Here is a 24,747-nt window from a genome sequence, read left to right as displayed (position 1 = left end):
ATTAATGTTATTAAGTAAATTGTGGCTAGATACAAGCCGTTTGGTGGTGGAATCAAGAGGTAAAACGGTAGTTGAGGCTTGATTGTATTCGTGGCTTTGAGGTAAGTTTTTAGTCTAACTTTAGCTTGAGGGAATAGGAATTGAGGTCTTATTTATTATGTGTTAATTGTTGAGTACGGCGTATATGTGAGGTGACGAGTATCTATATGTTGGTGACAAGCATACTCGTGAGTCTTATTCTATGATTGTTGTGACTCTGTTATGTATTGTCCATGCTTAATATGGTAATTTCTAATGTTGAACAAGTCTTGTAGAAGTATTCTTGGTAATTGAACATTGTAGAGCATTGGCTCAAGTTGAGAAGTGAGTTGTGAAGTAATTGTGAAAAAGAGAAGAGGTCTATGATATTGTTTTTACTTGCCGGGATGTTATTGCTTATGATATTGTTCCCTTTGCCGAGATATTATTCTTATACTATTGTTCCCTTGTCGAGATTATATTGTGATTTTATTGATTCCCTTGCCTGAATTGCTTTGTGATTGTTGCTTGGGTAAGGAAGAGTGTAAAAGCACGAAGGGTGTTGTCGTGCATGATATTTGTAAGTGAGTGTTAAAGCACGAAGGGTGATGCTGTGCCAATATTGTAAATGTAAATGCACGAAGGGTGATGTTGTGCACTTGTTATTGATTCTTATGGTGAGAACGAGAGTAAAAGCACGAAGGGTAATGTCGTGCACTTGTTATTGTTCTCCTTATTCTTGCTTATAGTTGAATTTTGGTGTTCCGTATGCTTCTTTACTGAATTTCTATTTGTACATGATATTCCCCCAAGCATGTTTCCCCTTCCCATCTTTAACTGCTAGTTTCTGTCGTTATTATTTGTTGTATAGGATATAACTGCATAGGTTTATTTAGTAGTGTTGTCCTAGCCTCGTCACTACTTCGCTGAGGTTAGGCTTTACACTTACCAGCATATGGGGTCGGTTGTGTTGATACTACGCTCTGCATTGTGTGCAGATCCTGGTGCTGGAGCGTTTGGACCGAAGAGAGGTTGCTGCCTTCAGTCCATCAGGAGACCCGAGGTAGTCCTGCAGGCGTCCACGGGCCTTGGCGTCCCCTTCTATCTTTTCCATTCTGTTTTTATGTCTTTTAAAGACAGATTTGTATCTTTCATTCAGACCACTATTTGTAGTATTCGTAGACGTTCTGTGACATTGTGACACCAATTCTGGGTAGAGTTGTACCTTGGATTTTTGTATTAGTATTTGGTTAAACTATTGTATTTCGTCTTCCGCATTTCTGTTATTATGATTATTCCACTGTTGATCACATGTAAACTCGTAAATGTTAAAAGGTTAAGGAAAAAGGGTAATGAATTTATAATACTCGGCTTGCCTAGCTTTCATGAGTAGGCACCAACACAACTCCCGAGGGTGGGAAGTTCGGGTCGTGACATATTTATAGTGAGAATTTAATATTGTATCGTTCACAGAGCATTATATTTAGTCGGGGGATAAGGTGAAGAAAACATAAAATTTTCATACATATCAACGTAAGAAGGACCATTTATTTTGTTAGGACCGAAAAAGTCAGGTGTCATGCGGAAGCTAGCAAAGCAACAATTGAACGATGGTAAATCAGATAACAAACGATAAATATACAAAAGGAAACACAAACATTTAACATGTTTCGACCAACTGAACTACGTCCACGACAGAAATGAGCAATCTACTATATAAAAGAGAGTACAAAATATCGAGAAAACAACCTCACGAAGAGGCAAACACAAGTTACAGTAACACTTTCCCTGTAAAGTTCTCTCCTAAACTTGAATCTCAAACCTCATATGGCTACATTGTGGATGCTACTGAATGAGAAGGAAGGATCCTCAATTTATAGAAGTCCAAATTTTTTCCGACAAGAAAAAGGACTAGCCAAATATGGAAGAATTATATTTTCCTTCTTTGAAAAGAAAAACTCAACCATGGTAAATATGTGGAACTTTCCTTCATGAGATAGGAAAACCAATTACGGTAAGAAAATATGGATAAACACCTAACAATTCTCTCCCTTGCCCTGAATTTTCTGACAAAATAAACTTGATCCACCTTTTTCACATAGTCTTCAACAGGTCGCATCTCCAAATCTCCACCACAAAGTTTGTCTCAATGTGCGTAGCACACTGGTCAAATTTCTCAGACAAATATCTTGATTATGGTCAAATAGGTTGCGGCTAGAATTGAACTCGTCAAGATGAACCTATCGTAAACCTCGCTCTGATACCACTTGTTAGAACCGAAAAAGTCAGGTGTCATGCAGAAGCTAGTAAAGCAACAATTGAATGACGATAAATCAGACAACAAACGAGAAATATACCAAAGAGACACAAACATTTAACGTGGCTCGGTCAACTGACCTACGTTCACGACGAAGATGAGTAATCCACTATATAAAAGAGAATACAAAATATCGAGAGAACAACCTCACGAAGAGGCAAACACAAGTGACACTAACACTTGTCCCATAAAGTTTTCCTCCTAAACACGACTCTCAAACCCTATGTGGCTACATTGTGGATGCTACTGAATGGGAAGGAAGGATCCTCAATTTATAAAAGTCCAAATATTTTCCTACAAGTAAATGGGCTAGCCAAATATGGAAGAATTATATTTTCCTTCTAGGAAAAGAAAAACCCAATTATAGAAAATATGTTGTCCTTTCCTTCGTGAAATAGGAAAACCAACTATAATAAAAAAATGTGGACAAAGATATAACATATTTTAATTTCAATTAACTCTTTTAGAAAAGATAATTTTTAACCCATTAAAATATGACATAATCAGGAATATATATTGTAGTATAGGAGCATATTGAAGAATATTGTAATACTCATGAGGTGGGATGTTTTATTTAACGTGGGGCGAACCTTAAGGCCCCATGAATTTTTAAAATTTTAATTTATAAATTAATAAAATAGTATAATAATCACAAAACATATATAAAGTACATAAATAAAATTTAAAGAAAAACTCACCAAAATAAATGTTTTGCATTGTTATAAATATAAATAATGCAATAGTGTTAAAGTTACTATAAGAAAAAAAAACCAATAATGTCCGATCTTTCAAAAGACTAAATAATTATAATATTTTAAAAAATATATCAAACTACAGAGTTTACCTCTTTAAAATTTATTAATCAATAAACTCCATTAATACTGTAATTTAAAATATTATTCTACATGAATCAATATAAAATTGCTTTCAAATAGCAAAATAACAATATAATTTTAAGAGACGTTAAACAAAAATATAAATACCTATAGTAAGTGAAGATGTAAATTTCACCTATTCAAAAAATATTCACTTTCCGATGATCTCAATTAATAAATATGCAATACTATGACTTATTATTTTAAGTTACTATTAATCTTCATATTTTTATAGATGAATAAAAATTTAATCACGCATAAAAGATGAGGAGGGAAGAGTTTTATTGGAGGGGGCACAGATTAGGCAGAGATAGCAGTCTTACTTCCATAGGTTCCTCAATGAAGAGGGAGATAGGGGCATTGTGCTGAGGGAGTTGGAGTACTCGGAGCGACAACGAGATTTTGGGTACTGTATACATATACGAGTGGGGGAGGTTGTAGGGGCTATGCGCAGGATGAGTAGGGGGAGCGACGGGGCCGGACGAGATCCCGGTGGAATTTTGGAAGAGCGTGGGTAAGGAGGGCTTGAAATGGCTTGCTAGGTTGTTTAACGTTATTTTTAGGACGAAGAAGATGCCCAAAGAGTGGAGGTAGAGTACGATGATCTCGTTGTACAAGAACAAGGGGGATGTCCAAAACTGCAACAACTATAGGGGTATCAAGTTGTTAAGCCATATGATGAAAGTGTGGGAGAGGGTGATTGAAGGGAGATTGAGGAGGTGTGTGTCCATTTCAGAGAACCAGTTTGGTTTCATGCCAAGACGGTCGACCACTGAGGCCATTCATATTGTGAGGAGATTGGTGGAGCAGTTTAGAGAGGTGAAGAAGTATTTGCACATGGTGTTCATTGACCTGGAGAAGGCCTATGACAAAGTCCCCAGAGAGGTTCTATGGAGATGTTTGGAGGCTAGAGGAGTGCCTGTAGCGTATATTAGAGTGATTCAGGACATGTATGATTGAGCTAAGACACGATTTAGAGTAGTAGGAGGAGACTCAGATTACTTTTCGATTGAGATAGGGTTGCACCAGGGATTAGCAGTTAGCCCGTTTTTGTTTCCCCTGGCGATGGATTCTTTGACACGTCACATTCAAGGGGAGGTGCCTTAGTGCTTGTTATTTTTCGGATGACATAGTCTTGATTGATTAGATGCGAGGTGGTGTTAATGAGAGGCTAGAGGTCTGAAGACATACCCTGGAGTCTAAGGGTTTTAAGTTGAGCATGACCAAGACAGAATACTTGGAGTGCAAGTTCAGTGGTGTTACCCATGAGGCGGACGGAGATGTGAAACTCGATACGCAAGTCAATTTCAGGAGAGAGAGTTTCAAGTATCTGGGATCTATAATTTAGAAGGATAGGGAGATAGATGAGGATGTCACACACCATATCGGAGCAGGGTGGATGAAGTGGAGGCTCGCTTCCGGTGTCTTGTGTGATAAGAATGTGCCGTTGAGACTTAAGGGTAAGTTCTACAAAGTAGTAGTTAGACAGACTATGTTGTATGGGGCAGAGTATTGGCCAGTCGAAAACTCTCATGTCCAGCAGATGAAGGTAGCGGAAATGAGGATGTTGAGATGGATATGTAGGCATACTAGGTTGGATAGAATTAGGAATGAAGTTATTTGAGATAAGGTGGGAGTGGCCCCTATGGAGGCGAAGATGTGTGAGGCAAGGTTGAGATGGTTCGGGCATGTTAAGAGGAGAAGTGCAGATGCCTCTGTCAGAAGATCTGAGAGGAGAGGTTGGCCTTAGGAGGTGAGAGGAGGGGTAGAGGTAGGCCAAAGAAGTCTTGGGGAGAGGTAATCAGGTGGGACATGGCGCAACTTGAGCTAACCGAGGACATGACTCTAGATAGAAGGGTGTGGAGGTTAAAGATTAGGGTAGAAGATTAGTAGGTAGTCGTGCATCTCCCTTTGTCTTCTCTAGCTCGATAATATTAGCGCTAGTATGGTACCCTTTTTTTCTTAGTTTGCTATACTGGCATGTCTCATTTCGTTGTTACTTGCCATTGGTATTTCCGTAGTTTGCTAACAATAGTTCGTTCATATTCTCGTATGTTGCCTCAGAATTAGTTTTCTAAATATGTTATCTTGCTACTACTTGTTATCAGTACCCCTTTCATATTATCTGTTGCTATCTTCGATTTAGTTTTCTAATTATTGTCTTGCTATTACTTGCTACCAGGGCTTCTCTCACCTTCTTTAGCCGAGGGTCTATCGGAAACAGTCTCTCTGCCCTTCCAGGGTAGGGGTAAGGCTGCGTATATCCTACCGTCCCCAGACCCCACTTGTGGGACCACACTGGGTTGTTGTTTTTGTTGTAATAAAAATTTAATCACTCATTTGTTAAAGAATTTTGAGTGGAAACAGTGCTAATTAGAAAATTTGATGCATGATTTGTGCTAGAAACTATTAGAAGAGCCCTGAGCGATGAGTATTAGGTGTATTACAGGAGCACTGCCGGACGATTGAGGCATAAACAGTACTTGACCTCAGGGGCGGATCTAGTGTGTTAGATATGGGTTCCCGTGAACCCAATAACTTTTGTTCAGATCCGATATTTGTATTGAAATTTCATTAAATATATAAGAATATTTAGCTTGGAACTCAGTCCGTTAATCCAGTTATTATTCCATATTAACTTAAGATTTTTGTAGGAACTCATAAACTTAAAATTCTGGATCCACCTCTGCTTGACCTTATATATGAGTCTCAAGACGTTTTGATAGTGTCCCGCTCGCCTCAAGCCTCGAGACGACTCCTAAGAAAAAGCTTTTAAAACACTGGTAATACTATATTTAGGACATTCTATTAACATCGTCTTCTTTTTAATAAAATTGTAGGTTTTTATATAAATCTACAACTGTATCGATAATTAGGGTAGATTTTTTATTTTATGAAAATAAAATCGAAAAAATAACGAACCCTATAGAAGAAATTTACATATGAAAAATATATTTAAACATTAAGTTAAAAATAATAAAGTACTAAGTTTTTCATTGGGTCTTGGAATTGTGAAAATGGTTACAAGCCAATAAGTAATTAAGATCAAAATCCTAATTCTCAAACCTATTATGCTACTCCTACTGAAACAAAATTATTTCTAGCATATTCACTAGCAAGACACAAAGTATTCTAACGATTATGAGTAGCAAACTACAATGTATTGAATATGTTTCCTTTCGTATAATTTAGATTTATCTTTTTGAATATTTAATCTTCTATAAACTTTATTCTTAAGTCCAACTTCATTAATGTCTTTCTATTTGTGTGATTTATCTTTTTTTTTTTGGTCTTTGTATAGTTTCTTTTACGCAGCGGTAGAGTAGTTGATAGATATATATTGTGGTCATCTTTCATGTTTTCATAATTTATACCATTTAAATAGTAAAATCGAGAATCTAAACAAAAAATGCAGAAGTGAGCGTACCCTAAGGCTCTCGTCTCTCTCCCTTGTTTAGCCAACACCATCAATCCCATTTTTCACTAAGTCAAAGCCTAAAATTTGACGAATAGAAGGAAAGGAGATCAGAAAGATACTGCCTAGAGAATTTTGCTAAGTCTTATAAAAGTATGTACGTCATTGCATTCTATTTTTACTAGTGACTTTATATGATATTTAAAAAAATGCCGAAAATTAACCGAACCGTACTCATATCGAAGAGAAATCGACATAATTGGGACGGTTTTAAAAAATTTAATTTTAATTATACATAATAGAATAACCAAAAATTTGATATGATATAAGTAAAACCGAACCACCGACACTCTTGCACAAAAAACTATAATCAGTCAAAAGTTTTGTAGATTTACTTTTCTATTATATAGAAGAGCAAAGGTTTCGACGTGTCAGTTTTAAGTCATTTAAATTTTGTTTAAGGATACTCCTGTCTTTTCATATCCTCAATGAGATGTGTCTTTTAATTTGAAAGTGCACTGCCACGTATCATTTGGTCACTATTACTTTGTTTGGTTCATGACTTCTTCCAGTTACTCTTTGATCTTCATCTCTTTGAACTTTGCAACTCTTGCTTGTGGATTTTTTACCAGCTATATCAAAATTACTGCTATTTTCCCCTAATTCGTGTACCCTATTTGATGGTACAGTCCCTCAATTAGCTTTTATGTTAGGCTTTGAAGGTGGATGAGACGACTACAGATTGTTATATGTAGAGTGATTGGTTACGATTTTCTTGGAACGATTAAGGTACTCTTTTTTATTTTTCATAATTGTATATTTAATTTCTTTCGATCGTTTAGTCCTTTGAGCCGCATGTTGAATTTTTTAGTGGATTGTCTTGGTTGAAAGGTCTAACCCTTGGATTTCATTTGACCGACAAAATTTGGATTGGGGATATGTTTACCAACTAATCGTTAATGCTTTTCTGGTATGAGAATGAGCTGAAATAAATTCAGTCATTTTCTCCAAACCAGAATTCAATGAATTACTTGCTTTTCTTCTTAATTTACAGCCTTTCTCCAACATCTTTGTTGCGCCTGTATGTTACTGATGGTTCTACTGTTATGTTTTGTTTCATCTTCTTTGTATCAGGTTACACTCTACATTGTGATAATTGTGTGTTCTTGTGTCTACTCAGCATTTTTCGACTTCGGTGAGTAAGACTTTTCCACTAAGGAATGCATATTACCTTTTAAAAAATATATTCTTCCAATATGATGGCTAAAAACTTTTCATCTGTGAAAAAAAGTGTGTAGCAAGAGCCTGATATGACGTTGCTGTTTATTTAAAATGTGTTAGTCTTTCTTTCTTGTAGTTTGCTGTTAAAAATCGGCATTTAGAAATTGATTCACCTTAATTGAAAAGGTAAAGAAACTTCCCTGTGTTTTACAGGGAAAAGCGTCAAGTTGATAACAACCTCGCTCTCTTATTTAATAAACAAGCTTAGAGAGTTTTAAATAACTTAAACTGAAAAAAATACAAGATTGTTCCTATATCATTGTGAAAAAGAATATCTAAAGTTATTATTAGTTCGGTAACACATCAACATAGATATGAAGTCAGCGGAGACATAAATGACAAGGAAATTAAAAAGAGTAACAAATTAAATTTTGTGGAGTGTTTATCCAAGAGTTCACCTTGAACTACAAGCATGATAAGAGTTGTATGATCCTTTACTGAAGTTTGCAGCTTCAGCTCTATATGTAAAATATTTTTATGTTGCAGATTTGAGAAGCCTATGTAGTAAAGTATTCTTCTACTTATCGCCGTTTTATCAGGACTTGCATGGTCATATGTGATTGTTTTCCTAATGCCGGTAAAGAGAGGTTGATAATTATTAAACAATTATTTCTTGACAACTCAAAGTACGTACCTGATCATCTTATCTTTGTAGGTGGAAAATATCCACTTAATGAAGCTCGAGTAGGTGGAAACAAAAGTCTCATTGAGCTACTAGAAGATGCAAAGAGTAATCAATTACAGGATTTTCTACCAACTTTAAACAAATCAAGGTAACATTAAAACATGATTGTTCGAGCAAAAACCAACCAGAGAGAATAACGTCCATTGCAATAGTGCCTTACCAAGAATTTATCAAAAGAAAGAGCAATGGAGAGCCAATGAGAAATCAAATATCTACCTGGTCAAACCACTTAAATTAGAATATCAAAGTATTCTCGGCATGACACCATAGAAGTTCTCATTAAATTTGTAGATATATGAACAAAAGAGTATAGCGGAATAGGAGAATATTAATATCGGAACCATTATTAAGGTGCTTGATTCAGCAAAAATAAAGTAATGAACCTGCAAAGAAAACACAAATGATGGATACAGTGTCTTAGGCTGGATGCACTCCTTGCGAGCCTATGTTTACCATGTAATTTTCTGCTTCTCCACTCTAAGATTCTGAACTTCTTTGTTATCTTTTGTTAACAATGGATCAGATCAATTATTGTCTGCTAAACTTCTCCCAGCTCTTGTGGAGTTTAGCTTTTTTGAAGTTAGAGGAGATATTCCCTCGCAACCTTAGAGTTCAAATTCCAAAAAAAGTTATTTATTATGATATACGAATCAAGAGAATAGAATGAAGTTTATAAATACTCACGAGATGGATATAACAGTAAAGTTTTATGGTAATTCTACCTTTTAAATTTGCTTTGGAATAAAAGTTGTTCATTAGTATTTGTAGACAAAATGATATATACTTGGCGTTCAACAGCTATTTTATTAAAGCACATCTTTTCCTTGAAGCTACTCAGATACAAATAGTAGAAACTTGGTGGAAAAACTTAACTTACTAATTTTGAAGTCATCTATGCCTATTTTGCACTTTTTGTGTCACTAATTGTTATTATTGACTGTTTGGATGCACTATTTAATGTAGACCTTGTGATGCTTGTGGAAGTAGTACCGGAGAAAATACTTCGAGAGCAACAATTGAAAGACCAGTAAAGTTCCTGCCAGTAGGATTATTTTCTCTGCAAAGAACTAATTGGTTCATTTAGAAAAAAAAGTTGTGCAGTCTTTATCTGGATTGCAGTTGATAACTTATAATATTCTGATACAGTAAGACTTTGTTGGTTGATTAATGCAGTCGATATGACTTGGTGAAGATTAATTATCATTTATTTCCATTATGTGATTTGCTTGAACTCTAGCACTTTTAAGTTTCATCAACTTTTCTTGCTATGTATTCTTGGACTTTTGTAATTTGATCAGATTAAGATTGAATGATATAAGTTCCAACCATAGCACATCACAAAATAAATGGATTGCTTGCGAACTTTCTTCGCTTATATGACAATCTGACTTTTTTACGCTATTATTTGTTTTTATGGATCTAAAAGGCATATATCATATATGCTCAACTTCGTCCACCTCGATTGTTGAGTTTTTTGCAGGGTTTATCTTTAAGAAGTATGAGAATTATACTGGGAGAATCAACTGCAGCTCATCACTTGTCTAATCCACCTCGATTGCTGAGTTATTTCTAGGCTTTATCTTTAAGAAGTATGAGAATTATACTGAGAGAATAAATTGCATCTCATCACTTATCTTATCCTCTACCTTAAAAATTCTGCACTCTTCACACTTCCTTTCCTGTAGGATTTTTTCAGTTCCTTGTATCCTGTCTTCTAGCTGTATTTTCTAGCGTTGATTTTCTTCTCAGTTGGGTCTTACAGTGTTCAGAGATTTTCTTTCATGTGAAGTATTTTCTTATAGCCCTATTTTTCTTGTTCGTTGAACCTTATAGTAATTAGTAATTCTCATTTCTACGAAGTAATTCTTTTTAGGTTTACTTTCACAAACACCGGCGATGGCCAATTCGCCATCGCCAAGTAGGAGACCCTCTGTTGAATTTGAGATATTTACTTAGCATGTAAGGGACATGTATGTTAATTGCAAATGGTACTTATATTTGCGATGAGACATGACAAAAAAACTGAAATGATATATATTAGCTTTTGAACTTTTATACATTAAATGAAGATAGACCACATAATAGAACGGCAAACTACCGGAAACCGGGTGGGAAACCAAAAAAAAAAGAACGGCAAAATACATCAAGTAAATATAGTAGTAACTCTTAATGAAAATTAATTATTTAGAAATGCACAATTTATGTGTTGTTTTGAATGTTTTGCAGGAAAATGTATGCGAGGCGAGGCCAACAACTCACGCCAATTATGGAGTTTGCGTTTTTGCAACTTATCGACTGTAAAATCTTTTTTAGTGCAGCTTCTATGAATTGTTTGTACGTATAGCTTTTTGATGTACACTAAATTTATTCCGATTTTGCACCTCTTCTATTTTATCTTCTTTATATTGTTTGTATTTATGGCTTTTAATGTCGGGCTACGTATGGCCTTTCTGAAGCAGTTCATCAAATATTGAGCCCGTGCTGGCACGGGCAACCACCACCTAGTCAACCTTAAACGACAAAGCCTTACAGTCTACTTTGTCCAAATGCATTAGTATGTCAAGCATTTGCATCTATACTCGTTTTTTGTGTCACATTTTAACTTGTGCCCGCTTTGTAAAAATAATTGCAAGTGTACCCGCTTTTTCACATAACTTCAACATACGGGGCTGAAGTAGCAAAAGCAATCACGCAAAACTTCAGCATTTTAGTAGCCGGGCCTGAAGTTCAGCTCTAGAGCTGAAGTTTTGTTTTGTAACTGTCGAACTTCAGCTCTAGAGCTGAAGTTTTTGTATTGTAACTGAGAAACTTGAGCTCTAGAGCTGAAGTCTGAGGTAATCACTACTATTTTTGGTGTTTTCGCGGTTGATCAACTAGAAAGAAAAGAGAACTAAATAACTTCAGCTCTAGAGCTGAAGTTATTTAGCTCTCTTTTCTTTCTAGTGCTTGTGTGTTTCAGTTCTTTTCTTTCTTCTTCGGCTTCTGTTTTTTTGTCTTTCGTTTTGTAATTTTAAACTCCAGTTATTTCTTGCTTTTTGAATTATTAGTACTCTTGAATTTAAATTTTATTTTAAACAAGTCCCCTTCTAAACCTACCTGATAAAGATAAAGAACTATCAATATACAGGCGTATTCAGCATAAATTCTTATTATTAGTAGAACAACAATTTCAAAGGTATTATATTACAGAATATAGATGTCCATTTAAAGCAAACATAAATTGTTTCAATGTGTGCTGAGCACCATTGAAAAATGGGGTTCGTGCAATTTAAATGGGGCGACCAGATAGGATGCCTCGTGCAATTTTTACAAAATGACGCGTGTAATCTGTCTCACGTGAATATTGCATATTAGACTTTCATTCCAATTTGATGGTGGGATGAATAAGATTGCTTCAGAAATTTTGGATTTAAACTTTAAATAAAACCTGATAAAAAAAACTTTTTATTTTTTAATACGAGACTAATCTAAATTAATCTTAGTGTCAAAACTACTTCAATAACGTAACTTAAGTGGCCGGGCGATGATAATAATATGTAAAAATAGCACAGTATAGGCAGTTTTCGGACTGGTCATTCAAAAATAGCCAACGTTTACCAAGTCAATAAAAAATAGCCACTATTTTGCTGCAACAGAGACCGGTCCAGCATAATATACTGGAGTTCGGTGCACCTGTGTATGAACTCCAACATATTATGCTGGACCGGTATACTTTGCTGGCTCCAGTATAATATACTGGAGACTTGAGCACCGGTGCTCCAAACTCTAGTATATTATGCTGGACCGATATACTTGCTGGAACTCCAGTATATTATGCTGGAGTTCTAGTGTACTTATGCTGGAATTCCATCATATTATGCTAGAGTTCCAGCATACTTATCCTGGAACTCCAGTATAATATGCTGGAGTTCAAGTATACTTATGCTAGAACTCCAGCATAATATACTGGCGTATTTTTCGTATTTTGAACAGTATTTTTGCTCAGATTTATCTTTACATGAAAAATGGTTAAATTTCGATTACTTTTGAAACTGAGCTATTTTTGAACGACCAGTTGTAAATCTGGCTATTTTTGAATTTCTCCCTAATAATATTTGCCACAAAACACTTGGACCCTACTAGTTAGTTTTGGTAAAAATTGTGTGGGGTAGTCACTTTTTAAAGTGATATTTATTTTTTATCTAGTATTTTTAATACTGAGTAAAATTAGCCACTAGTCTATTAAAATTAATATGAAAAGACGGTGTTACCCTTTCTTCTATTCTTTTCCTTCCCAAACCCTCTATCAAAATTTCAAAACCCTGCTCGATCACATACTCCAAATATATCAACTGGTACAAACTGGTTTAATGCAGATAATCTGAATTGCCAAGACTGAATTCGAATAATCTCATCCTTTTGAGTAGGAATTGGAAGGTGACCTTTCTCTTGTAGACTCTTCACCGTTTCATATAAGCACTGTTTCACTGGTGTAAACTCCAAACCCAAATCATTTAGGTTTTGGCTTGAGAATTTGTACGATTTTACCCTTACAATTAATTCTAAACAAAAATTCAATAAGATATAAAGCAAGAACATAAGATATTGACAAAGAAAAAGAGAGGGAAAGCGAAAGAAAAAGACGTGAAAATTAAGGACATGTTGTCCTTAACTTAGAGTTACAAGCACAGGAATTAAGGATAAGTAATCCTGAATTTAGAGTTCCAAGTTAAAAAAATAAGGAGATGTAGTCTTGAACTTAGAGTTACAAGTACAAAAGTTAAGGACAGGTAGTCCTAAACTTAGAGTTATAAGCTCAAAAACTAAGGACATATAGTCCTTAACTTAGACTTACAAGTTCATAAATTAAGGACAGCTAGTCCTGAACTTACGGTAACAAGCTTATAAGTTAAGGACACTTAGTCCTGAACTTCGAGTTGGACGTTCAAAAATTAAGGACACTTGGTCCTTAATTTAGAGTTACAAGCACAGAATTGAGGACAGTTAGTCCTGAACTTCGAGTTCCAAGTTCAAAAGTTAAGGACATGTAGCCCTGAACTTAGAGTTACAAGTTCAAAAGTTAAGGGCAGGTAGTCCTATACTTAGACTTACAAGCTCATAAATTAAGGACAACTAGTCCTGAACTTACAGTAACAATCTCATAAGTTAAGGACACTTGGTCCTGAACTTTATGAGCGGAAGGGTATTTTCGTTCGGGCGGGTAAATATTTATTAAAACAGTGGCTAAAAATTAAAAGTATTTTAAACAATGACTTAAAGTAAATACATATCTTATTACTGGCTTACGGTGCACTTTCCCTTTGGTTTTACTTGTTTATTTCAAGCCAATACTTTAGAAATAATGGAGCAAGACGAGCAGAAGGAAACAAAAGAATGTCGGGCCAGTCCATTAATTTTCTTAACACGCGATTAATGATTAAGTATTAATTGTCTTAAGAGCTGAACTGACCCCTACAAAAGAGACTAACCTACAAGACTACAACTTAAACGCACCATGCTTATCTGTTTTGGATGATATGTGCTTGTTTTTAGTTTTTTTTTCCGTGTTGAGCAAAACATTAGGATTTTATTTTCTTGTTTATCGGAAATAATTTTTCTATCTCACACAAGATAACTAGGGATAAGGTCTATGCACACTTTTCGTTCCTCAGATCCTATTTATAGAAATACACAGGCTATATTGTTATTGTTTGTTATTTTGTTCTTTGTTATCTTGTTTCCCTTTGGAGAAAAAAACAAGAATGCACCATGCTTACCTCAATCAAGTTCAGCTGTTGGGTGATTAGCGCATGGGAATTTAATGTTGTATAGTAATTCATTGCCAATTTATGCATTATTATTTTTTTTTAGGGCAAATGATCAATTGGTAACTATATGTATTCAGACGGTCAAAATATTTACTAATGTTTAGTTTTAAATAATATTATCTTATTTAGCAACCAAAAAAATAACAATGTGAAGAATGAGTAACAACTTGTTTGGATGGTTGTTACCCTCGCTTTATAATGTATTATATTATATTATATTCTCGCCGGTCACAATAAGTGATCATTTTACTTTTTTTATTTTGGTCCAAAATAAGTCTCCGTTTATATAATCAACAAGGAATTAATTTTATTTTTGTAAAATTTGCCCTTATTTACATATTCCAATGTGTCAGGGTAACAATTAATTAAGGTTAATTTAGTGAATACATTTTTTTTCTCTAGGAGTTCGTATTTCTTTAATGGGTATGCCAAAGGTAAAATAATCATTTATTGTGGACTAAAGGGAGTATTGTATTGTATTGTATTGTATCGTATTATTTTATAAATACAATATTTGGACAGATTGTACTGTTTGCTGTTGTTAAATAACATTTTGCTGTTTGGTTTGAATGTATCGTACTATCTGCAACTGATAAGTTTACTAAAATACCCTCAATTGTTTAAATATTAAATTTATCAGGAATTTATGCATAAAATAATTTAAGAAAACACTTTTCTACTAATTTATCACCAAATATGTCTTAAATAGATTAAGCAATTAAATTCATGCAAATTTTAATTAGCAATTTGACGTTGGAGTTGGAAGCGGCGGAAGTTCTGAAAAAATGTGGCGAAGACAAAATAGGTTATAGGTGGGAGATTTGGATTCAAAATTAAAAAAAAACTAAAGGGTAAAATAGAATTATGGAGTAATTGTAAGTACGTAATTTTTGACCCACACAACTTTTAAAATTAATATTTAAAAATATTTGCCTATCTTTATTTTCTATTTGTAGTTTTATTTTTTCAAACATAAATTCCAAAAATACAAAAATAAGTTCATCTTAACAATATTCATCTTATCATACATTTTTATTCCAAATAATTTTATTTTTAATATTTACTTTCATTAGTTTATTCTCCTTAACTAAAATTAATCAGTACCTTTTATAGTATATCTTGTTACTTATATTATCTTATATATAAAAAAAGACGAAAATAAGAGAGATTAATTTGTCTTAATTACATCTAAAAAGGAAAAAAAAAGAAAAGAAAGGGAGTCCAATTTTTTAGCCCAATATTCCATAACCCATGAGCCCTACCCAACCCATTTAACCCGCCGTTCTACCCCTGACCTACCCAATCTCCACTCTTAATCTGAGCCCTCCATTTTTTTAATCCTACGACCCACATTCTCCAACCCCTTTCATATAAAACCTTAGTCTTCCCACAAACCCTAACCCTACCATTTCACTACCTTGCCGCCTCCCCCTTTCCCCTTACGCCACTGCCTCCTCAACTCCACCCCAAACTCGCGTAAACTCAGGCTAGTTTACCTAAACCTACCCACATGGTCCCCTCCTCTTTCCCCCTTCCATGTCACCCAAAACCCTAATCAACTCAAATAAGAATATTCCATCCTTCTCACGCACTCTTCACTCACATGATTCGTTTAAGGCGAGGGAGGATTAATGGTGAGCATAGGATTGAGTTTTGGCTCAATCTACTCCCTCCATTTGTCCTCTAATTATTTCAACACGAATTTGAAGATTTTTAGAGGATTTTTGGGGTTTCTTGGAGGAAAAGAAAAGAAGTTTCTAGGGTTCCTATAAATATGGGGGTTTTCACAGAATGATGGGAGTTGGATTATTTTTTTGGGGTTGTTCTTTGGAGGTAAAATAATTTCGAGCAGAAAGAGTTTCTTAGAAAAGTTAGGATTTTGGTATGGATTTTTGAATTTCTCCTACTGATTTTAGTTCTAGCTGATTGATCAAAACAAAAAGAATTTTTAGTTCTTCTTAGTTTCGATTCTTGCTTCAAAAAATAGAAAAAAAAAACTTTGTTACTTGATTCTTAGTTTTGGATTTTGATTCCTAAATGATGGAGTTCGATTGAGTTCAAGGTGTCGTTTGCAGCGCGATTCGTGTTGAGTTTGATTGCTGCCTCGAGGCCCAGCTGTAATCGTCGCTCTATTCTATTCGTGTAACTACTGGAACTCTCATTAATCGAAAGCATCAACTCAGGTCCACTTCTTCCTCTATTTATTTCTATTTTTGTGTGAACTTAAGTGTGGTAAGAGCCTTAGGTCTAGTAGTTTGGCGAGTGTTTGCGATTTGAGTGTAGGGATCGATTAATGACAGATTTGAATACATTATGTGCTATACTTGATTTTGCTTCAGCATTCTGAGGTGGTGTTTTGATCTTTACTCTTAGTTTTTGTGTGATTCAATTTGAATTTAGCAAATTGCATGTTTACCTGGTGAGTAGGAATGGCTATGTCACAACTTAGTTTTGAATTAAGGTGTTGGCAATACATCCACTGATGCTTTGGTTTATGGTTTAAATCTACTTGTCTTTGCTGGTTTGGGTCAAGTTTCAGCGGGTCGGAAGGTTAATCTCTATGCTTCAAGAAATGTGTTCTTGTTAACTCCTGTGGAGATTTTTGTTTGCATGAATGACATTGAATGTAAAATGACCTCGTAAAATTTCAGCATTACTGTTCGATCAGAATTAATCCAATTTTTGTTTAAATTCATATCACTTATTCATGTGTCAAGATCAGTTTTAGTCGAATTTGTTTTAGCGTCAAAGTGATGATGTTGCTTGAATATTTTACTACATTATTGACAATATGTTTATTTGTTTAGCCGTTACTTCCCCTGCCTAACTATCAGTGTGAGATCCAAGCTAAATTTCTTCAATCGCGTCCAGTGCTTTGAATCTTTAGTCTAGCTTGCTCATGAAAGATTGCATGACTATGTGCTTTAGAAAATAATTTACTGATCATTTGGCTATCAAATCTTTTATTTAAAAATGAGTTAATCATCTTCGAGGATGTGAGTATTACAATTCTTCTGCATGCAAATTAGTTTGATTGAGTCTTTGTGTGATTTCCCCTCAAATTTAGGATGACTACTAGTTGTATCAGGGGAATGTATTGAGGCATGCACCCGTGGAAAATATTTTGAAATGCCTTCTAGTGCGTGTTAATTTTCAGTAGTAGATTGGGGTCTTAAGGTTTCAATATCACATCGAAATCGAAGGTCTAGAAATAAGAAACAGAAGAAGGAGCAGTGCATTAGCTAAAGTTCGAAGGCTCTTATCATACTTTGATCACCATTTTGCTTTTATTATGTCTTATCTTGTCTTGTTTTCTCTTCTCTTATGTATGTTGATTGCTTGTTCTTATCTTGATATGTATGGATGATTGAATGAACTATTGGGTCGTTGGGAGAGGGAAAAGCCAAAGCCCGTTTATAATTAATTTGTTTCCATGCTTTAGGTATCGGATTTGGCCTAATAAAAAATGAAAAGCTAAAAACAAAACATGAGCATGAATTGGATCGTTCTTTTCTTTGGTCCTATTTTATTTTCTTTATCTGTCATAGTATTAGTTAGGAGCATGTTTAGGCCGACCATACTTGGGTAGACAATTTTAGGATTTTTGTTTGATTCAAGGCGAGAGGTCTCCCCATTTAGTTCATATTCAGGGAAATGCCCCGTAGACTGTGTAAATATTTTGTTCAGAGAAATGCCCCGTAGTACATGTAAATAGAAGTGGAAGCGGATGACATTCAGGAAACGTAGTATAGAATTTAGTACTTTGGTTTTACTTTTTTCCTTTGTTTCGGCAGGAGTGACCTCAAACCTTTCTGTGTTTATTTATACTTTTGTGTGTCTTACATCAATTTGAATATTTTAAAAGCCGACTAGCTCAAGTATGCAATCGTACTAGTTACGGGACTCAGGGAATGCCTAACACCTTCTTCCCGAGTTAAATGAACCCCCTTACTTAGAATTTCTGGTGCAAACTAGTTTAGAGTCAAACGTGTTTTGAAAGAAAATTATTTTTAAACGGTGACCTAGCACACCAAAATCAAATGTCAGGTGGCGACTCTGAACAATCTTATAAAAACACGATTTTGTCATGTTTCAATTTTGAAAAACCCTGTTGAGCTTCAAAGATCTTTTTATTATTTTTAAAGGGGCTAGTGAGGTAAAAAAAAGTGTATGACAGCTTTGGCGACTCTGCTGGGGAGGTGCAGGTTCGAGCTGATACTATGATCTTGTTGGCTTTTTAGAATATTTGATTGAGGTTTTTATGTTTTTTTATTTACTTTATTTTATTTTAATTTTGTGTATGTTGTTCTATTATTTGCTAATTATTTATGTGTTTACAATCTTTCCTTTATCTGTTATTGCTTTATAACTGTCATCATTTGCATAACCCTGAGTCAATTCTTTCTGCAACAAGTCTCGTAGTATGCGTCATGTACACAAACTCTTTATTGAGTCGCCTTATTTTAGGAGGGGGCCGTCAGATGTATGGAGTGGGTGGAAAGCTTGAGCATCTACTATCGACCATACGCTCCCCCGAATTGCCTTGTTAGTGAACCCCAAACGTAGGTCAGCCTTTAGGTCATTTTTATTTGTATCATGTCATTATGACCTAGCAGGGCCCGGTCCTAGGTACTGTTGTCCTTTGTAGGAAGCCTATCCAAATTGTGTCAAATAGACCCGCCGGCCCGAAAAGATATTCAATCATCCTATGTGCTAAATGTTACATCTTTGAGGGTAGCAAGGTCATTTGACGGACTGATGTTTGGGATAGAAAGGTGAAACATAAAGTAAAAGAGAATATTGAGGGTTTTATTATTTTTAGTTTCTTGCCCCATTTTCTAAAATAAAAACAACAAAAAAGATTTTACACTTTCTTATCTTTTTTTTTAAGAAAAGACAAAAATAATTTTTCCAAATTAGTTGTATTTTTTAAAGCTTTCTCCCCTATCCAATCCTCCCAAACTACAGATACCTGATTATCATCTTTTGGGGCAGAATACGTAGGCAACCCACATAGGGTTCGGTCTTCCTCCTCTTCCTAGTGAGTCTCAAGTTCTCGGCTTCGGAGGTCGTAGCCAAATCTTGCATGTCTAGCCATTTTTGGTCACGTCGCCCATTCTTGCAAAATGGGGCCATTTTGCAAAAAGTGACTTATTGATCCACATCTTAGATTCTTGAATCCATCATTAGGTGTCTCCTTACTTTAAAGTATGTCATTGTCGAATTTGCATGTCTAGCCACTTCTGGCCACCTCGGCCATTTTGCAAAATTGGGTTATTTTTGCAAAAGTAATTCAATGATCCACATCTTAGACCCTTGAACCCATAATTAGGTGTCTCCTTACTTCAAGGTCGGTCTTTGTTGAATTTGCATGGCTAGCCACTTCCGGTCATATCAGTCGTTTTGCAAAATGGGATCGTTTTCGCACAAGTGGTTTAGTGACCTATTTCTTACAATCTCGAGTACATGAATAGGTGTCTCACTACCTTAAGTTCTGTCCTTGTTGAGTTTGCATTTCTAGCCACGTTTGGCCATATCGGCCATTTTTGCAATATGGGTCATTTCTGCAAAAGTAATATTTGGACCATGATTATCGGAAGTTTGAAGTCGTATAAGCCTTAATGGGGTATTTTTCATGGCATAGAGGACATATTTATCGAGTTTGTGCTAACATCCACCCTCGGCCACGTAGGCTATTTTGCAAAAATAGCTCAATCATGTCTTGCATCTGTCTAATAGGAAGTGTTGTGGTGTTACATAGTGTCTTGAGTCGCTAACCATGTCCTCTTCATTCAGGTATGGACCTACTAATTCGATCCAAAGTGCTGATGGTAGTGAAGATCCCTAGGAAATTGGTCAAATGGTGGAAAATGTTTTCATTGTTAGAGCAACATGAGCTAATGGAGAAGTTGGGCACCCTCACTTCGCTTCTCGATATCACACCTCGCCTAGACTCAGTGAAGGCGATGTTGACCTACTGGGATCTGCAAAATATGATTTTCAGATTTGGAGAGTGTGAAATGACTCCTACCTTGTCAGAAATGTCCGGCCTTACTCGTCCATGTTACATAGGCAAATACATGATACTTCCCCGAGATCACTCTACAACAAGATTCCTTAGCCATCTAGACCTGAAAGACAATAAGCATTTAGGATGCCTCGAGCAGTCCTGGATATCCTTGGATTATTTGTTTGCTAGATTTGTTCCACAGGAAAGTTTTGATGTCTTTTGGGATGAGTTTTGCACAACCAAGGCAAAGTAGCAAAGACGCAGCCTCGAAGCTTTCAGCCTTGCTTTGTTGGGAATATTGGTGTTTCCTTTAGATGAGAGGCATATTAGCACCCATCTGCAATCAGTGGTAATTGCATTATTTCATGAGAAACAACGCAAAGCCATTACCGTTGTGCAGATAATCTTGGCAGAATTGTATCAAGCCCTAAGTGAGGTTAGTGGAGGTGTCAGGTTTTTTGAGGTGAGTAACTTTTTTGCTGCAATTGTGGATGATGGAGCACTTACACACCGCTTTCTTACTTTGTCACATCGACCGCGCTTTGCGTGATTGAGTAGTATGCATCGCGTGCGGGATGAAGTCCCCTAAGGTTACATATCCAGTAGGCATAATGGCTTGGATTGAGTTCCTAGGTTTGAGGACAAGTGGGAATGTTTTGTGGGCTTATCTTTGGCTATCTTTAGATGAGATCTTGGTAGGATGTTGCATGCAGCCTTTCTTGATGTTGATAGGAGGTAAGAGGAGCCTCCAACTCTTAATCTTCGGAGGCATATCATGAATTTTAGCAGAAAGGCGACTAATAAGATCAAGTATGTGCAATACTGGAACAATGCAAAGAGGATGGAGAAGAATAAATTAGTAAAAGACATTGGTAGACTCGAATGTACTCAAGAGTACCTGATTTGGTTACAGTCTATGCCACCAGGGGTTAGTACTCCATTGCCAGCACAGCTTAGGGGTCGAGCAGTTAGACAAATAATTTTGAGGAGGCTTTGGATCCAGATCCTTGGGAAGGCTTGAGTTGATAGTGTCTTAGTTAGCAGGAATGGTAGCAAAGTGGAGCAGCATCATCAATATTTGTTTAGGGTCGGCCTTCAAGAGGCAGGGGCACACGCCAGGACCTTTGTTCCCAACATTGGTGCATCTTTACGGGGCATGTTTCAGAGCTTGAGCATGATAAATGCAGGACCGTCCCAGCCGAGGCCACCACATTCAGGAGCTGCTTAAGGAGGCTTTTTATCTATATGCTTTGAGTTTGCTTTGCGTTGTCTTTTGTTTTCTAGTCTTGTCCAGTAGGTACTGAGTCCATTAGGTGGTGTCAGAGTCAGTCATAGTATGGTTGAGTTTGTCGAGTCTTTCATTATCGTACTCTCTATTTTGTCTTTGAAAATAAAAAATTATTATAAATAAAAAATCCAAAAAGATTTTTAATATTAGTCTAATTTCCTCACTTTTCCAGAACTATGCTTGGTCTGATTTATGTGGAACATGCTATGTAGGCAACCTACATTAGGTTCAATCGAATCATTTTTAAAATTAAAGAAAAAGAGATGGAATTGTGGGGGTGCGAGAAATGAGAGAGAGAAAAAAATGATAAGCAAAAGAAAAAGAGTGGAAAGAAAATGATGTAAGCCAAGAAGTACTAGAAAAGAAAGAAAAGAGAAGATTGAAATGAGCATAAATTAGGATGATACCATATGACCTTGCAACCCTCAAAGTCATTGTAGAACCGTTAATTGTTGCTAGGTGCATTGCACGTAATGTGATATTATTATCTGATAAAGGCCTAACACTAACATGTTGGCTTGGTTTTGTTCTTCTCTTCTATTTTTATTGTAATTATAGAAAGGTGGTTAGCTTGTTGGCATTCTGGTGAGTCATCTATACAACACTAGATCAAAGCGCAAGGCAGTTATGGCTAGCAAAGAATTAGACACAGGATTTGTTGATCTATCGAGGGAGATTGTGGAGTCGGAATCTGAATTGAAAGAGGAGGTCCAAAGGTTGAAACAACAAATGGCAGAAATGTATCAGGCTTGGATCAGGGGGCATCCTCCACCTTCATTCCCCACTAACTATACGGAAAATCTTGCTTCCATCCTACCACTGTCACAAGCCCAGGTTCCCACTACCATTTATCTTTCCCCTCAACATGCATCGAGCTTTACCCTTTACCAAAACTACCCTGGCACCTCGTCCCAAACTTTCCATTCTCCACTAGCCAAAATAACCTCATACCTTGCTCCGACATCCACTCTTGTTTTTTAGCCCCTCCAATAGATACCCTCCATCGATCTTCTAGTGAACCCGCATTCAAAGTCTTAGATTCCCAATACTATGCTCCAGAACCAACCTTCAAGGTACCAGATCCTTATTGTTACACCCCACACTTTGAGCCTCATGTTAACACCGAGAGGCCTGCTAAGAACGTGGAGTAAGATGAGATATTCAGGAAGGTGAAGAGCCTAGAACAATCTTTGAGGAACATGTAAGGGATAGGAATCCAAGTAAGTGTCGCTCACAAGGACTTGTGCTTGTTCCCTGACGTCCAACTGCCCACCGGGTTCAAGATGCCAAAGTTTGATCTATATGACGGACATGGAGATATCGTGGCCCATTTTAGGGGTTACTACAGTAAGATGAGAGGCGCCGATAGAAAGGATGAATAATTGATGGCCTATTTCAGTCTGAGTTAGAGCGAGGCAGCTCTGGAATAGTACACCAGCCAAGATGCTTGCAGGTGGTACACATGGGATGATATGGCTCAGGCCTTTGCTCGATACTTTCAGTACAATATAGACATTGTCCCGGATCGTCTATCCCTGACCTAGGTAGAAAAATCCCAATAAAAGATTTAGGGAATACGGGTTCAGGTAGAGAGAACAAGCTGCACGGGTCAATCCTACGATGGAAGAAGACGAGATGGTCGAGTACTTTCTTCAAGACCTACAACCTACTTAATTTGGCCATTTGATCTCAGCCATAGGTAAACCCTTCAACAATGTGGTAAAGATGGGAGAAATGGTGGAAGAAGGACTCAAGTCAAGCAAGATCATAGGTTACTCTGCCATAAAAGCAACCACACAGGCAATCCAGAGTGGCACAGAAAGTTTGTTAGGCAAGAAGAAGAAGGATGATGTCGCTATGGTTGTCTCTAGACCATGGCGTAGCCCAAGGGGTGTGCCTCACCAGTACACTCATCCTCGACCCCAACAACAAGCCTACACCCAAGCACCAGATAATCCACCCCAATATTATTTCCCACCACAAGACCCTCAATACTCAGTCAGACCACCCAAGTACCATGTTCACCACGCATAGTCATATGCTCAACTCCTTCCTTACCCGCAATGGCATGCTCCAACTCCACAAAATACTTATCTACCCCACAAACCTACCGAAACCCTACTGGTCTGAACTTTCGACCAAGGCCGGAGTATAAGAAAGAAAGGTAGTAAAGGAAAGAAACTTTCACCTCTTTGGGAGAGTCCTATGACAGTTTATTTCAAAGGTTGAGGCAATTGGACATGTTGAGGCCGATTGAGGAAAGGATACCAAGTCCACCCCTAAAAAACCTTGATTATTCTCTAAGTTGCGCATATTGTTCTGATGCCCCAGGGCACGATATAGAGAAGTGTTGGCATTTTAACAGGGAAATCCAAGAGCTAATTGATACACATCAATTGAAGTAGAGAGCCCGGATGCGCCAAACCTCAACCAAAATCCTTTGCCAGCCCATGCAGAGACACACATGATTGTAATAGTTCGTAAGGATGGGGAGTTCAGGAATTCTTCTAAGTCCGTCATGATGATTTGTGCTAGTGAAGTTAAGGATCTTGACTCTACCAAATCAATGCCCTTGACAGTTGAAGGGGTGACAAAGAAACTAAGCACGCTTACCGTAAAGCCACCTGTGTTGGTCGTGAAAGGGCCTTCGAAGGATATTGAGGCAAGTCAGGAACGCCGAAAGTGGTCATGCTAGGGATCCCAAGCAAGCTTGTCGTAGTCATGAAAGGGGCTCCTATCACCCCTATTATTATTAAGCCAATGACCCAGTTGTCAGTGGTTGATACAAAAATTGTCCCGTGGAATTACAAACAAGTGATAGTGACATATAAAGGGAAAGAAGTAGAGGAAGAAGTAAACGAGACTGGAGGACTGACTCATACTGGAAGGTGTTTTACCCTAGAAGAATTGAGGAAGGCCAAGCCATTCAAGGATAGCCAAATTCCAGTAAAGAAGCCGGTCTCGAAGAAGAGGCTGAAGAGTTCTTGAAAAAGATGAAAGTGCAAGACTATTCCATTGTGGAGCAATTAAGGAAAACACCGGCTCAGATCT

The 24,747-nt window shown here is 36.6% G+C and overlaps 1 protein-coding gene across 7 annotated transcripts; it reads left to right on the top strand.

The window, feature by feature from the left end:
- Window positions 1-7,143: 7,143 nt before the first annotated feature.
- LOC104237957 (uncharacterized) lies at window positions 7,144-10,978 on the top strand. Of its 7 annotated transcripts, XR_713784.2 has the most exons (5): window positions 7,145-7,414; window positions 7,760-7,820; window positions 8,562-8,679; window positions 9,555-10,180; window positions 10,818-10,978. XR_713784.2 is itself a non-coding variant. In XM_009792195.2 (4 exons), exons 1-4 carry the CDS (start codon window positions 7,352-7,354, stop codon window positions 10,933-10,935), a joined length of 360 nt encoding a protein of 119 aa, XP_009790497.1. In that variant the 5' UTR covers window positions 7,144-7,351; the 3' UTR covers window positions 10,936-10,978. The 7 variants fall into 7 exon arrangements, 3 of the variants coding, with proteins under 3 accessions (XP_009790497.1, XP_009790496.1, XP_009790498.1); XM_009792195.2 differs by lacking the exon at window positions 9,555-10,180 and having other exon boundaries at window positions 7,144-7,414; XM_009792194.2 differs by lacking the exon at window positions 10,818-10,978 and having other exon boundaries at window positions 9,555-10,450.
- The last annotated feature ends 13,769 nt before the right edge of the window (window positions 10,979-24,747 follow it).

This window comes from Nicotiana sylvestris, chromosome 1, assembly GCF_000393655.2.
Source record: "Nicotiana sylvestris chromosome 1, ASM39365v2, whole genome shotgun sequence".
Classification (NCBI taxonomy): Eukaryota; Viridiplantae; Streptophyta; class Magnoliopsida; order Solanales; family Solanaceae; genus Nicotiana; species Nicotiana sylvestris.
Note: the sequence above shows the minus strand (reverse complement) of the source record. Positions and strands in the feature narration are given on the sequence as shown.

Bases quoted from the DNA above. Each gene is read 5' to 3' on its own strand.
- LOC104237957 (XM_009792194.2), top strand. From the start codon at position 7,352: ATGAGACGACTACAGATTGTTATATGTAGAGTGATTGGTTACGATTTT. The intron at 7,415-7,759 runs GTACTCTTTTTT...TCTTTGTATCAG, and splicing joins ATTTTCTTGGAACGATTAAG to GTTACACTCTACATTGTGAT. The intron at 7,821-8,561 runs GTGAGTAAGACT...TTATCTTTGTAG, and splicing joins CTCAGCATTTTTCGACTTCG to GTGGAAAATATCCACTTAAT.